At 46.3% G+C, this 16,446-nt stretch overlaps 1 protein-coding gene and 1 long non-coding RNA gene across 2 annotated transcripts; both read right to left on the bottom strand.

Moving 5' to 3' along the window:
* Positions 1 to 695: 695 nt before the first annotated feature.
* SKIDA1 (SKI/DACH domain containing 1) lies at positions 696 to 5,662 on the bottom strand. The gene has a single exon (XM_071428842.1). It carries the CDS (start codon positions 3,181 to 3,183, stop codon positions 715 to 717), a length of 2,469 nt encoding a protein of 822 aa, XP_071284943.1. The 5' UTR covers positions 3,184 to 5,662; the 3' UTR covers positions 696 to 714.
* Positions 5,663 to 10,026: 4,364 nt separating this feature from the next.
* LOC139590911 (uncharacterized) lies at positions 10,027 to 10,932 on the bottom strand. Its single transcript, XR_011679466.1, has 2 exons — positions 10,831 to 10,932; positions 10,027 to 10,434 (listed from the first exon to the last, which is right to left on the bottom strand). It is a non-coding gene; the product is annotated as an uncharacterized lncRNA (long non-coding RNA).
* Positions 10,933 to 16,446: the final 5,514 nt, after the last annotated feature.

Raw genomic sequence — 16,446 nt, 5'->3', positions numbered from 1 at the left:
TTCCCAGCGCTGGGGTCGCAGGCGGACCCCAGTCTTTTCCAAACCGGAGAAGAAGGAGTAAGTGCAACTGCCCTTCAAAAAAGACACCCCTGCACCCGAAAACAAAGCTCCCAAAAAGTATACTGCTGCCACATTGAATTATAGTGAACCCTTACTGTGCAACCATGTAACTTAACAAAGTTTAACTGAATTAACAGTTAGACTTCCATTTTCAAAATCTAGTGCATAAATTTAATGGCTCATTCTAATATTTATTATTCAACCTTTTGACATTTATTTGCAGCAGTTGAATTGAGGTACTGGTGCATTATTAGCATTTAAACAGTAAAGTGTTCCAGCTCTACCATAATAACTGAGTTTAACTTGAGTCTTTAGCCTGAAGTACTCTGTGGAATGTAACATAATAAAAAAAAACCCAAAAACAAAAACAAAAAACAAAAACAATTCAACAGAACAAACAAACAAACAAAAAGGCCCAAACCAACAACAACCAAAAAAAAAAAACCCACCAAGATCCCAAAATAAGGAAAAAACCCCCCACTGTTGTAATGGTAAATAAAATAGTTATCCAGATTCTGTCTTCACAATGTGATAAAACAGGATTCCAATAGTGTATAGCATTAATGGGTTTGTACAAACCATGCTGCAGAGTTTAAAAAAAAAAAGGTAAGAAAGTTAAAGGTGGTTCAAGAAAATATTTTCCAAACTACTTTATTAATTAAATTTCCTGAATTTGTGGCTAGGTGGAAGAGGTATTGCAGAACCGCCCAGCTGCCATTTCCATACAGGATGGGCCTTGTGAGGTGGTTGGGAATCCTTAGTGGTGTTTAAGGAATAAGCTGGCAACAAATCCCCATCATTGCCAATAATTAGTGATGGTGGACAGGGAAAATTTGCCATGAAATTAAATGGCCTTTTCACTGCTGATGCTACATTGCTGGCTACCCTTTTGCGTCTATTGTTAACTGTAAAATCATCCAGTGTTCCTTCATGTGTCTCAATTTTACCTGTAGGACGTGGGCTTCGAGCTGATTTCAAATTTGGTTTGACTGGAGGAGTCTGCAGTACAGGTCGCTTTCCCAAAACCAGTGTCCTGTAATTTTTTCTCACCCTTGCTCCAAATTTATACTCCCCATCCTCAGGTTTTGGAGTACCTAAAGTGCATGAGAGGACCTGACTCTGAGTCAGTGGGTTTAAGGAAGTGGTTTCTTTCTCAGTGCATGCAGAATCTTCCTTGGCTGTCAATAAAGCGTCCTGGTTATTAGTCTCAGTCACACCGTAAAACTCATCCTTAGTATCATTGCACTCACACTTTAGCTTATGTGTTGTAAGATCAGGCTCATACTCGTCGTTCGCACTGCTGTCCTCTATTTTGATTTTAATGCTGTGCAGGAATGGCAATGCCTTATTGCCTGTATCAGTGCACTGGAGCTCAGCTGCTGCTGCTGCCCCTGGAGAAGCAGCATCCTCCGCAGGATCAGTTTGTAAAGAGGGCAAATCCGTGGCAAATTCAATACAATGAGGGATTTTGGAATCTTTCTCTGAATTTGCTGCCGCTGATGAAGAATCATTATTTAAGAACCTAGCAGCTATTGTATTGTTATCTGCACGGTGTGTAGTAGTTGCTTGAAGGCATTTCCTTGCCTCTCTGAGTATTCTTTGTTGTGGAAATGCATTGTTTGTCTTTGGGCTAGGTGAAGAGGCCCCCTTTGCAACACAGTTAATTGTTAGGTCAGTACTCTTGGCATTATTGGAAAATTCAGAGTGTGGGAATGTGAGTTCGGATACCCTATCATCTCTTATCTCCGCGAAGCAGCTCCCCAGGCCGCCGGAGCAGCGCAGCGCCGGGGCGGCGGGAGCCCAGCCGGGGCAGCCCCACTCCTCCGGCAGCTCCGGCTTGACTCCGCCGGGAGCGCCGCGGAGGGCGGGCAGCCCGCCGGGCTCCGCCGGGGCCGGGGGCCGGGAGGCGGCGGCGGCCGCCAGATGGTACAAGAAGTTGGCGTGGACCACGCCGGGCGGGCTGCAAAAGCTGGTGCGCCTGAAGCGGATGCTCTGCACCGAAACCTGGCTGGAGACCGAGCTGGAGTCGGAGTCCGAGGTGCTGTCCTCCTCCTCCTCCTCCTCTTCCTCCTCCTCTTCCTCCTCCTCCTCCTCCTCCGAGCTGCCCTCGCTAGAGTCCGAGGCGCCGCTGCCCTCCTCGTCCTCCTCCTCCTCCTCGTCCTCCTCCTCCGAGCTGCCCTCGCTGGAGCTGGAGAGGCTGGAGCCGCAGTCCGAGTCGTGGGCGGCGCGGCCCGAGCAGCAGCTGGACTCCGAGTCGCTGCTGCCGCTCTCGGGGAAGGCGGGCGGCCCGAAGCCGCGGGGCAGCGGCAGCGGCAGCCGCGGGGCGCCACGGGGCCGGCAGGGCCGGGGCAGGGCCAGGGGCCGGCGGGCGCCGCCGGGGGGGCCCAGCGTGACGGCGGCGGCGGCCGCCCCGTGGCGGCGGCGGCGGCAGCGGGCGGGCAGGGGCGGGGGACCGGCGGTCGGGAGCCGGGGCCGCGCCGCGGCGGCGAGCGGGCGACGGGAGCGCAGGGGCACGCAGCCGCCCACCGCCGGCGCCGTTTCATAGTTTACGGGGGATTTGCAAGGCGCCCGAGCGATTTCTGGGTAGCTGTGGCCAGTGTATTTACTAAAAATGTGAGGTAGATGAGCGGCCGGTAGCAAGGCTGTGTCCCCCGGGCGCAGAGCTTTCCTCCGGACGGGCAGCAGCGGCCGAGGAGAGTCGCTCAGACCCAGCCAAAGTTTGTTCTCCTTCCAGAAGCCGGAGAAGGGGTCGGGGGGAGCGAGCTCCGGCCGGAGATCGGTGGCAGACAGCGCCCGGCTTAGTTTCCTTCGTTTCGTTTTAAGAACCCGTTCGGTTTTGCAGGATGTGTATAGGGCTTCCACGTCCTCTCTGGAGATCAGGGTGCATTTGGCAGCGTGGAAAGCGATGGAGTTGATGGCTTTGAGTTTCCTCAACTCCTCCAAGTCGCAGTGATGTTTTTTTACTTTTAAATGATCCATTCGCTTGTGCACGGTAGTTCGCGGGATGTTTTTGAGCAGGTCTGTAAAAACCTGGGAGAGTGCAAACATTTGCTTTCCTTTAATGATGAGGTAGCCGAGCCTCACGCCATCCACCTCTTCAAAACCCGACTTCAGGTCTCCCATTTCGTGAATTAAATTATTCCCAGCATTTGCAGAGAGAGAGACAGATGAAAAAAAAAAAAAAAAAAAAAAAAAGAAAAAGCCACACACACACAATCCTCAGCCAGATGCTGTATTTGTCTCAAGGCATCCTGCTAATAAAATATAACAAAGGCTGTTATTCCTGGTGAATGAAGTGCCAAACTTTAGACAAAATTTAAAAAAATAAATTAAAAAATACTGTGAGACTACAATCAATATATAATCTTAAAAATCAGGTTTGCCAAAGTGTTTCTCTAAGTTGTTGCTGAAGATCAGTACCTGTTCCCTTTCATTCCCTGCTTTTCCATTGGAAACTATGATAATGGAATGTGAAGGGAGGAAGAGAAAAGAAATGCAGCTGCTATTCCCGCCGCTGCTTTAGCTACAAATAAAATGACAGAGTGAAGTGAGCTCGTCCGGAGACACCTTCATCAATTAATTCCCCTAAAGCCAACGCTGATTGGACACTCCTGACAGGTGATGCAATAAAAATTGATATTCCACCCCTTCCCCCAAAAAATCTCCCACTAATTAGCATACCCTTATACTGCCACCTCCCCTCCCAAAGTAAATAATACAGTTAGTATATAAATCTTTCTATTAAACAATCCGAGCTCAAACACACTCAGCCCTCTCAGACTTCCACGTCGCTAGCTTCGGAGGAAGGATTTGTATGCTTTTTCCCCCTATCGTTCCGTATATTTTCAGCCTGTTTTGGACAAACGTTGCTCTTTTGTGCATGCCGTGAATTTAAAGGACATAAGTCTGATCGTAGCGATGGAAAATCCTTCGGTAACGTAGCCGCTTTAAACTAGCGTTTTATTCTGCATTGTGTGGAAAATGAAGCTTAGCGAAAACGTGCAGAACAGCTTGGTATTTCCCCTTCTGAGGCTCCAAAGTTAAATGTTCGGTTGTTAACGAGAGGGAGTACTTACATTTTCGAGTTTCTCTTGATTTTCCTCTTCTGCTTAATTAGCTTTTTATAGCCGGGTACTAAGGTTATTTTTGCTGTCTGAATATCACGGGTTCCCGCACCGTGATACTATAACACTTTTAACTGAAATTCTGCCAGTAATATTGCAGGAGGGGGGAGGAGGACGTGAGCTCACGTCAGACCCATAACAAAGCATAGATAAGCCAGAAATGTATACACTTTTCACGATTAACCGTGCTGGATCACGAGCTGGAATGTCCTATAGTCCCAGAGCCCACGTCAGGATTCCTGCGTGCTGATTGCTTCCAGCAGAGAAAGGAGAATGTAAAATATCCAAGGTGTTTCCAGGAGCCTTTACGTAATAACAAAAGAAGTGCTGGAACACACAATGTACGATATTACATCGGGCTAGGATGCTTCTGGCTCGCAGTTTGCATATTCCGCACGGAGTAGCCCTGCCGAAGATTTTTGATGCTCCATTTATAGCAGCCCCTTAAAATCAATTTGAAGAAGCAGCATGAAGGTTTAACCTCTTCTTAGGAACGTTAAATTATTCGAGTGTCAAGAACGAGGATCTCGCAAATGTTGCGATAGCTGCATGCCTCTCCCTTGTCACGTTAAAGTGATGCTTGCGGTTTGCACGTTAGGCGCTGCGAAAAAAAAAAAAATCACCAATCTCTGCCGTGCATCCAGTGTTCCGCTGGATACAAACACCAGCACTTTTATGTATCACTGCACATCCAGAATTAGACACATCCGCGAGATTAATGAGACATCTCATACTGCTGTGACTTGGCAAAAAAATCGACGGAGGAAAAAAAAAAATCTTCAATCGCAAACGTCAATATCCACTCCGCGTGTTGGCAATATGGTGCGTGGAGTTCGTGTTACCCCGTCAGGTACAGCTAAAAGAAAGCGCATAATCACTCTGTGAAAACGCCGTTTTGCATGACAAGGCGAAATGCAGGCAAGCCCCCAATTTCCCAGGAATTCGAGAGAGAAGTGGGAATTTGGAGAAGTGCATCCGGGAATGGAGGAAGTCTATTCAAGGGAGCCTCCAACTCGGAGGGCTGAGATTTGAAAAGTCAGCCCTGGACTACTGTTGCTCTCAGCGCAGATGTAATCGCCGCTGTTCAACTTAATCCATGTGTGTGCGAACCGCGATGCCTACTTCTTCCCTCTGAAACCTAGGGATAGTATTCCCATTCTAGAAAGCAGAGCTACAGTAAATTACATTTTGTCCCTCGAATTAGAAAAGGATCATTGAGTGGATCTCGTGATATTTCAGCCTTTAAACGTAACCGAGAGGCAGCAGTGAACAATGCCTCGGCACAGCTCAGACCATCCGCGGAGTTCTCCTTCTCTCTCCTCGCATCTGGATCTCCCAGCCTCTCCGTTCTCCTGCTCGCTCGTGTGAGAGGCAAAAAAAGCAAAGTTTCGAAAGAAAACAGCTGCTGGCGCTAAAGAGAAATCATCGTGGTCTTTCTAGAGCTAGAGACAATAAGGTCGTTTAAAAATTCCTCCTGATGTACTTATATGCTGCGAACACCCCCACCCCCTCCCTACTGCTCTCCTCCCCCTGCTTTAAGGTTAAGGCTATGGAGTCAACAGTAAAGGAACAGTAAACTCCGAGAAAGCTGCTCAGACGACGTTACCCAAAAGCTCGATGGGCTGAAAAGTCCTTTATTTGTCAGGTAGTTCAGCTGGGTCAGATTCCCGTGCAAATCCACGCGTGCACTCGCACGGAGGGAGCCACGGGCATCCAGACCCGCACCCACGCGCTGCCGGTGATAGCCTGGCAGTGGGATTCGGCAACTGTTTAAAAAATGTCCCTTTTAAAATTTATTTTTATTTTTATTTTTATTTTTTTAAATTCCGGTGCTACCAAACGTTTAAAACTAGTGACGGCTTTTCAGCAAACCTCGGGTTCCCGAAAGGTGCGGCCATGAGCACCGGGGTCGAGGCAGCGCCAGATGTCGGCAGGGAGAAACCCACGAGAAGTCTTGGGAAATGTCAGGCGCCCAACCTACACATCCTCAACGTATACTTACACACACTTTCGGTTGCATATCTTTCTCCGCATCTCACACAAGAGAGCTTTGTTTCTTTACTTCTCCATCATTTGGTTTGGCTCTTTTTGTGTGTGTATGCGTGTGTGTGAGTGTGTGTGCGCGCTTTCCCTTGGCCATCGGCACACGTTGTGTATCCGGGGTCGTCTTGAAGCAGGCTGGGGGAGATCCTGATAAACAGCCGTCAGAGGCCCCTTGCACACGCACACGCACATTAAAGGCAGAGGACTTGAAAATGGATTTGCACGCACACAGGGGATTGCGATCAATAGCCACCAACATTTATGGCTTAGATTGTTAATGTGAAGGCTGGTCAAAAGAATGAAAATGAAAAATAAAAGGTGTCTGGTGTCAATTACATGAAAAGTTATGCCATAATTTACTTATTGGGATGTATGCCTGCCTGATTGTGTGTCCATGTGCATGTGTGTGCAGACCCAGATGTATATGTAGCTATGTCTCAAAAGCAAGGGAATTTCTTTGTTAATTTTGTGGACTGTGTCACCCTCACTGGTGATCAAAGATGAACACGATTAAAGGAATGGATGTTTGTCTCACATTTCTTAAGATAAGGACGCCAGAGATGCCCGGTTTTGCCAAATACATACACATGCAACTACAGAGAGTTGTGTGTATGGGCGCATACACACACAGAGGCGATCAATCAAACGTGCTCCTTTTCACGTTGAGTAGCGTGCAATTTGCAATCTACACTCTATAGCCAGTAGTATTTCAGTCTTAAAACTGTCTGGCTGAAGGATAAACCTCATTAGGAAAGAAAGAGCAAAATAATATTCATAATACTTTGCTGTAGACCTATTCCCATTTGTTGAAAATCATATACTTTTATTTTTGTAAACTTGTGTTAAAATATATATGCTCAAAGGGAACTGCTTAGCCATGTCATTCCAGAAAGAAAACGTGTGTAACATTTAAAATACTCCTTTTACGTGATGTTTTGATTTATTTTCATAGTATGATTATGTTTAAATACCAGTGCAATTTAGCCTGACCTCTTCCTTCTGCAAGGTAGTAATGCACACACCATTTACAGTCTTTTAAACGTTTCATTGGGAAATGCAACAGCAATGTCCACCACCGGTTGTACTAATGGGGAGAACTCTGAAAATCTTCAGGAAAACCTAAGGGTCATGTGCGTTTTCACAATAGGATTGCCACATTATTAGAGTATTATTATTATTTATTATTATTTGCTAATGCTGGACTATGTCTTCAGGTATTGACAAGTATTAAATAAACCTTTTGCTTTCACGATGCTGTGCGGAAATACATATGTCACATGAGAACTTGATTTCTAACACTACACCCTGCTTCTAGTTACTGTTGGGCATATTTTGCTCGAGGAGGACACAGATAGAAAGCAGCTAGAGGCTATCACAAAGAGTCCAGTAATGTAAATATAATAGGGTCAAGGAATAGTATAATAGGATCCTTCTGCTATTTTAAAGTCAGTGAAATGTGACTGCAGTAACTAAAATTTGCCCTAAATTCTAGTCAGACAACGTATCAGAATGTATAACTAAATCTCCTAAATGTGCAGGACAAAGAAACATCAGCCATCAGTCTGGGAAAAAAAAAATCATAATCTGGCTAACACTCTTATACCTCAAAGTTTCAGGGTTGTTTTTTCTTTTCTCCATTTTTTCTTCTTTTTCTCTCTCTCTCTTTTTTTTTTTTTTTTTTTTTTTTTTAGCAGAGATGCAATGTAGAATTCTACTAAGTGCTTTTTAAGTTTGTGGGGGCTTTGTTTTATTTTTTTCATGGGAGCTGGAGTGTTTCTTGCACACTAGAATTTTGTGCAATTTATAATCACTACGGACTAAGACTATTTCTTGAATTTAATACCCATGGTAGTTATAAAATACTTTTTAGCAGGAGTTTCTGGACACATACTACATGCCATGTTGTTTACTGACCCATAATCAAAATGCAGTGACCTTCTACCCTTTTTTTGCCCCTTGACCCATGCTGAATTCAATGCAGCCTTTATAAATTTGCAAATCCTTGGATGTAAAGGGGATTTGGTGAGGCTTTGTTCTGAAAGGATCCTAAAAGTTTGCATTTTTAATTAGACAAAGGTAAAGCAACAAACATTGGGAAACAAGATCCTCTCTTGCACATAGGTGATCACTCTTAATTTCTACGGTGGGAAACCACATCTTAAAAATCGTACCGTGCAAACTGAAAAGCAGTTGCAAACGAAGGAGATCGGGAGGTTATGAATTGCACCAAATTAGCAATGTGGTACAAATCACTTTCATGACGTAAGGGATAGCCAGGCCACAATCTTCCGGCGCTCCTCATCTCCAAGGACCGTGTGGATCCTGGTGACCCGGGGAGAGGGGCGAGCCAGCGATTTGATCTGGAGCTACAGGCGCATTCCCTTATCTCCTTTGCTATCAGTCAGTTTAAAGGACACCGTAATTATGATGGTGATAAAACAATGCCCGCTTATGTGTGCTGAATAAATAAAGAATGTTTACAGCCCCAGAATGTTTCAATTCCAATTAAACGCTATCAAAGAAAAGCCCCTTTTGCTCCCTCCCCCCTCCCTCTCTCTCCCCCACGACTCCCTATTTACCTTGTTGGTTGTAATATGGCCCTATGAAATAAACCGGCCTTCCAGTTTGCCATTAAGGCCACATCGGGAGGAGGGGGAGGAAGAGGAGGAGAGGGGGTGTGAGACAACAACATGTGCTCCAGGTCCCACAATTACTTTGGGTCGCCTGCATCCTCACTCTTTCTTAAAATTTATTTTGCTATTATTTGTTTATTTTTCAATTGGCAAAGGCGTGATGATGCAGGGGGAAAAGGCACTTAAAGATCCTGCTCCAACCACGGGCCGAGGGAGTTGGGCTAAATTAATCCAGCGCCCTTGGGCACTGGAGGAGGGGGCTGTCCCCCTCACCCCTGGCTGCCACCCCACCGGGGCCTCAGGGAGCGGGGTCTCCCCACCGCTCCTCTTCCCTCTGCAGCAGGGAGCCTTGGAAACGGGAGCCTGGAAATGCTTCCCACTCACTAAGACACAAGGATCATTTCAAATATTCATTGTATCAGCAAATCTTGTCGTAATCAGATTAAAGCAAGGTTTGGGGAGGAACTGCCCATGTTTCTGGGTGCAAAATGCCGACTGGACTACAAAGAGAGCAGAAAATGGGTTCCTCTCCCCCCCGCCTTGGTTGCATGGGGAGAAAAAAGAAAAACAGTAATTTTTGCAAAAAAGGGACACTTAAAAAAATTGCAATTTTCCCCATTCCTCCCCGGGTAGCATATTCCTCTCAGAGGTTGTTTTCCTTTTAACTTTAGGCTTAGCATTTCTATATGATGCTCTTATTTACTTGTTTTAAACTACAGAGACTATTCCCGCTGTGGAATACACTGAGGTAGATTTTCTTCATGCCAATTTGCTTTTAGCTTATCTCAGCCGAGGCAACAGCTTTTCTACATTCAAGCTTTAAAATGTATATTTCATTGAGTTGTCCGGGGCGAGGTGTTTATATCCATTTTGTGGAAGTGAGTGAGGAACTGAGTGCATTTTCAGGTCTGCTCGATAGATGCAGGCCCTTTTCCTTTTTAAAGTTTAGACTTCCAATACCCTCAATTCTACTGGCAGAATTAGGATGGACTTGGAGGGTCCTAAACGTGACCATTCACTAAGGCGGGGGGCTTGTAACAACGTGCTCGGCAACTTAATCTTACACTAAAAAGAGCAGAGTGTAAAAGAATGGAATACAAACTCTCCCGACATTTGTAGTCGCTTCCAAAGTGGACCGTGCATTTTAAAGCTGATGGGAACGTGTGTGTTTTGGAGCAAAAAGGAGAGAAGGTAAGTGTTTATTCCCTTGTATCCGCCAGTTCGGGTAGAAACAATGAAAGAACAAAGGGAACCACTTCTCCGTGTGAACATTTCCCATTTTCCTCCTCCGTTTGAGCCTCACTGTGAGGGGCTGGCGAGGGGACTCGCTCCAGCTTTACCTTTGGCGGCGGGTCGGGGGTGCGGGGCACGGGGAGAAAGTTGCGGGGCGGTTCAAGTCACCCCCCGTTGGTGGCCGGAGCCCGCCGCGAGCAGGAGCTGCAGGTTTCATGGCTCTGCACTCACCGGACCGTCCCCGCGAGCCGCGGCCGGCGGGAGAGGGATCGGGGCCGGGACCTTTGTGTGCGGGGTCTGCCCGGCCCCGCGCTGCCGGCAACGACGGAGCTCCCCGGTGACTGCCGAGGCGGCGGGAGAGGAAGCGGAGGTTAGGAGCCGAGGTAGGAGGGGGTGCGGAGGGAGAAAACCCCCCTGGAATTATTTGCAAATCCCATAAATCGCGTGGAAGAGCGGTGGGGGAGGGGCGGGGGGCGAACAAATACCGCGCGCGCGGGGCCTCGCGCAGACCGTTACAAGGGGCGGCGGCGACGGCCCGGGACACACGGACACGCACGGACACACGCGGGCGGACACGCTCGGTGTTTACAGCCGCGGAGAGCGGCACAACGCCGACTCGCCGAGCGGGACCAGCCCGGCCCGCCCGCCCGCCATTGGCGCGGGGGCTCTCGGCCGCTGACCTTTCACCCCCCCACCCCCGCCCGCCGCTTCCTTTGCTGCCCCGACCACCTTCCTACCCATAATCCCCCGCGCCGGCCGCGCTCGTGCCGTGCTCGAGCCTCCCGCCGCTGCTCCCCCTCCCCCCGCTCCGTTCCCCCCGGCATTCCGGGAAAACCCGGGAGCGGCGGCGCCTCCCTCGGGAAGCGCCGGGGCGGGATCGGGGTGTCCCTGTGGCGGCGGCGGTAACGGCCGGGTGGGGGCGGGGCAGAGGCGGGCTCGGCCGCGTTTGAACGGGAGCGCCGGCGGAGCCCCGCGCACCGTAGCGCGGTGCCGGAGCAGGGACCGGCCGGGAATCCTGTCACCTGCGGGGCGGGATCGCTGGCCACGGGATGTGCGGGGAGCTCCCTCGGCCGAGGGCTGCACGGGGCAGAAAGGGGGGGGGTCTGAGATCCCTTCCTGCCCGCGTGCTGGGGGAGCCGGGGCGCTGGGAAGAGGATTTGCCTGTTGAATTTCATCGCTGGTAGACGTTAATCTCGTGTTTTAAAGTACCTTGTCAGTGGCTTTAAGGAAATCAAACGTGACATTAATCAAATCACACAAATGTAAACATTTATAAGTTAAATCCTAATATTATGCAATTATTTAAATCGAGCCGTGGTTTTTCCTCAGTGTCATGTTGTAGCTCCCACTCTCTTCCTCACAAGCTTTGAGTTTTCTGCTGGATCCCGGGTGTCTTGGTGTCCGCTCCATGGAGTTCTGAGCGTGGGGATGGGAATGCGCTGGGCTGCAGGTGGCAAAGGACTGTAGCTTAAATATCGCCTGGTCACCTAACCAGGCCCATCAGGGTTACAAAGAAGGACGCCTTTGTGAATTTGAGGACAAAATCCTCAAATAATACCTTGCATTGGTGCAGTTGAGGGTTTTTTTTTTTTCTGCCATGTGGGTATGTGAAGCAGGTGATCCCGTGGACAAGCTCGACAAGGATGCCTGGGTGGCTGCGATGGGGCAGAGGTTCCTTTGCCGCCTCAGTGGGATTTTTAGGCGAGGTGACATGTGAAAGACCTACTACATTGCGATGAGGGAACAAGGGACAGTAGGCAGGGGGGCTTCGACGGCAGGCACAGCACGAAGGCAAGTTAGGGGAAAGGCGAAGATGGCAGGCAGGATACGCTGGGAAGCGGCCGGCGCCGCGGGCAGTTGGCCTCTCCCCGTCTTCGCCCTTCGTCCCGGCCCTTCCCGTTCGCCTCTCCCGGCGGGGAAGAGGGGATTTGGGGGTCAGGGAGGAGAACAATGCTGAGCCGCCCTTTGTGCGCAGCACCGTCCCCTGAAGGGAGGGAGCGCGCAGTGCAGCGGGGCCGCGGCGCCTCTGTAGTGCTGCCGCTCTCCTGCGGGCAGTGCTCGCGGCATGCGGGGCAGGAGCCCGGGGCAGCGGGATCAGGGCTCCCATAGGCCGCCCGCCCGACCCCGGGATAGGCTCAGGAGCGGGGCTGGCGCCGCGCCAGCCGGGTAGCCCCGCTCGCCGTGCGGGGGCGGGAGAGCTCGGGGGCGAGCGAGTGGCTGCGAGAGTAAACTCGTGGGTGCCCTCGGCGGCGCGGCGCGGGCACGGGGGATTCCAAGGGTGAGCGGGGGTCTCCCGTCAGCGGGGCGGGCTCCGGGCAGGCCGCCCTAGGGACCGGAGCGGCGCGCGAGCCCGCAGGAAGCGGCGGCGGGGCCGGAGGAAGCGCGGCCGGGGCTCCCCCTGCTCCCGGCGCTCCCCATTGTTCCCCGGCCGCCTCTTTTCGCGCCGCTTTCCGCCGGCGGGGAGGAGGGAGAGCCCCGGGCCCCGCACGCTGTGTGTGCTCGCCGGCAGCGGCGTGGGGGGACCCGCCGCGAAATCGGGTTCATGAGTAGAGAGGAGCCTTTAGAAGTGCCATCCGCTGAGGGAGCTCCGTGAGGCTGTAGCTCACGTGTTCCTTGAAAGGTAAAAACCCCCCAACTACCGCAGCGGAATTGTACATAAAGTAACATCTGTTTCTGGGTGGATTTTAGAGCAGGACTTGTTGAAGAAATTGGGAAAAACTGCTCCGACCCACTGGATTTGGATTAATAAATGTAGCCAAAGAGAAATTTGGAAGGAACTATGCTTAAGTCAGTCTATAAAAACGAAGATATTAATCTTATCCTGTTTTTCATATAAGCACCATGATGGATTCCCCCCCCCCCCCAAGTGATTGTTTTATGTTGGTTTGAGATTTTAAAATATTTGGTTTATAGGAAAAGTGTTTGTTGCATTTTTCCCCCTGAAAATAATTAGAAATTAAATTTTTTTCAGTACACCATTTCAAACGGAACTTTCTAATGTATTTCCATAGGGGAAGAATTAACTAGCTTGATGTTCAAGAAAATTTTGAAAATTTCCAACAAGTGCCCTTAAACATCTAAGAAAAAAAAAACCAAAACCGTATTTGCACATTATTTCTGGAAGATAAAATTAAAACCTGTAGGGACTCATATTTGTGATGACTAAAGAGTTTCTAGAGAACTGGTTATTTTAAGAAAATCCTTCCTAGGAGAATTGTGATTGTTTTTAGCAAGTTATTGCCGAGTGCTTGTGAATTTATTTTAAAATATTAGAAGTGGTGCCTAGACTTTTTAAAAAAAATTAAATATATATGCCAAAAAAATTAACATTTGTCATAGATGGTGATCAGTAAAAAAAAAGAAATTAAAGGTTGATGTTTATGTATATCACCTAGTAGAAAATAATTCTGAAGTGACTTTTCTTCCCCCATGCACACTTGGGAAGTTGCATGCTTGCAGTCATTGTTTAAGATAATACCGTTTGGGACTTTTCTTTCACTCTTGGAAAACTTGCAGGCTTTTGTTGGACTCCTCCAAATAAAAACTCAGTTCAGTTTAGATGGTTAAAAGCATGCATATTATTCAAAAGCTGAAGATGCAATAATATATAGAAAACACTACCCTGGTAATATTTAAAGGCATTAGCTGAAGATCGAGGAAAGAAAGATTTTTGTTTTGTTTTACTTGTCCTGCTTGAGTATTCCGGAGATGCATTTGCTCTTGATTGCTGCTTGGGAATTTTCAGAGGGTTACTGCAAATTTAGAAGGCATCATTCAAAAGGACATTTAATACTCTTGTATTTGCTAAAACAATATATCTTTATTTGAAAACTATCTCATTGAAATGGAAGATTAAAAAAAAATGGGAAGAGATCTTTTGTTGCCATTCTTCATTACTCCTTATTTTGTATTTTTGTGGAATGTGTTGTTGGCATATTTGATGTATGAATTTTTTTGTACAGAGGAGCATTGTTGTTACTTTTAATTGGGAAGTACCATGTTCTAGAAATTACCCACATTCCCGACTCTGAAGTACCGTAGTAGGATTGACAAAAAATGATCCGAGGCTTGTGCGCTTAATTCAGCAGGAATGTTAAGCTTCCCATATACACCCTATGTGGTCAAGTTAGACTTTCGCTCTTAAACAGCTTTTAATAGTCAAAGTTGTACCTGGAGGAAATGTATCCATGTATATCTATATGGAATTGAAATGAGATGGTAACAAGCAGTGGGAATGCAGCTCACTGATCGAAAGACCTTTTCTTTTTTTTTATTGCATTTGGCAACCTCTTTCTTTCAGAGACACAATACAATTAATTAACATATTCTGGGGCGTGTTTTTGAGATTGGGAAGTGGTGGCCCCTTGTTGAGAAGAAAACACTTTAAATAAAAAAGTAACATTGTCTTGTCCAAATGGTAGTGGGAAAAGCAGAGTAGTATTGCTTATCCAGCTCACGGATGCGGTTGATTTACTCCAATTTGCTTTAGCATATAACAAACCAGCTTTTCCTTTCCCACGCTTATATTAGATATATGTGTTTTGTTTATACAAACCCATCTAAAATAGCTCTGAATTTAAGAGATTTGATGGGAAATTCAGCATGTTGTTTCTCATATGTAATATATAGTATAGGTACTGTTCCTGAATTGAAATGAAATAAATGTGACCTGTGACACAACACAGTATCACAATGACGATCGTAACACAACAAACATGTAAAGAAGGCTATTAATTTATATGGAATGTTAATTTAGCAAATCGTGCATAGAAATATGCCAATAGAAGTAATCTGAGGCTTGGTCTTGGAGTGATGCTATGTAAATGTATTTAATATAAATCCAATGAATTAATACATACCTCATAAAAATCCAAACTTTGAAACGAAGGATTCTTCTTTGAAGAAAAGCCCTGTGTTACATTTAAATTGCATATAATCTACATTCCAGAGTTTACTAACCCAGCTTCTCAGGGCTTAATATGGTATTAATATTCAATATGGTTTGCTAGAAGTTTATTTCAGGTTCTTTTGTATCATACTGTAATTATCATTACTTTGACTTAACTCATATAAAAATGTGGTTAGCATTTAAATGCTTTTTTAATGCAGAGAATTATAAATTAACTGTCACATTTAACTTCTTTAACTTCTATCACTTAGGGAATGTTAAATCTTTAAAAGGAAATAATCACTGCACTTAAAAACATCCTGTGCTAGGTTTCCTTTATTTAGAATTTTGGTTTGAGATTGTTCATTCAAAGAAAATCCCTTGTTTCATGTTTACTGTAAACCTCAGTCTGAAATTAACATTTAAATGCCAACACTAGTAACAGAAGCAGTACTTGAAAACCACCAATTTTATCCATTGCTGCTAGCTAAGTGGAATTCACCAAACTCTCGAAAGATGATAATACAATTAAAAGCAAGAAAATGAATGAATGCAATAGTTGGTGGAATTATTTTCCCCTTTTTTGTAGTCAAAATAGTTACAAAATTTGTAAACATGTTCGCATAAAAGAAAATGGCACAACATAAGAAGAGGCATGGTGTCCAGGAGATGCACTGACATGACCTCCAATGTTGCTACCTGTACTTGCATGGCATGTAAATATACAGAGCATTGCAAATTCTTCATCACCAAGTGACTGCATGTTAAATGTTGAGACGTCTAAATTATTGAGTACATTGCATTTGGATAGGTGTTAAATACAGATTTTAGCAGTATATTAAAGAAGAGGAAAAGGAAAACTTTATTCTTTCTCAATACAATTTAAGAGTAAGCATGTAAAGATACATTTACTTTATTAATGTGGGTTCTGTTGACATGCTATATCCTTCCTAACTGAACAAAGATAGAAAGAATTTGTTGGATCTAAGGCAGACTGCCGTTTAAAATGCACTGCGTGCAAGGGTCAACGTGTAAGAGTTGCATTTTATTTTGTGCAAAGTGACCATTTCACTGCTGCCTTCCCAGAAATGAAGCCAATACCCTCGATTAGAAGGTATTTCAGTGAATGCTGTTAATGATTTAAAACCACATAAACAAAAGGCAGACAAGCATCAATGTATTTTAAATGGATAATCAAGAGATAGATCATTCTACCTATTGAACATCACTAAGCTACTGCAATTTTCTGTTTTCAGTTGCATCTGTTTAGCTGCAGTATGTATCTTTTTCAACATAGGTAAAGATCACAGCTTTCTCAATAAAGACCCAGTCTGAAAATGGAGTAAAAATTACTGTGAGAAGTTTGCTTTCTGGAAGGAAGTGAGTTTTCCTGCTCTACAGCTCCAAGTCCCAGGATAAATTCATGCTTTCCAATATAGTATGCATTTTATATCAAGTTTATGCT

This window comes from Agelaius tricolor, unplaced genomic scaffold (assembly GCF_023055355.1).
Source record: "Agelaius tricolor isolate 1412-34295 unplaced genomic scaffold, bAgeTri1.0.p SCAF_6, whole genome shotgun sequence".
In the NCBI taxonomy this organism is placed as follows: Eukaryota; Metazoa; Chordata; class Aves; order Passeriformes; family Icteridae; genus Agelaius; species Agelaius tricolor.
This window is presented reverse-complemented; position numbering and strand designations above follow the sequence as displayed.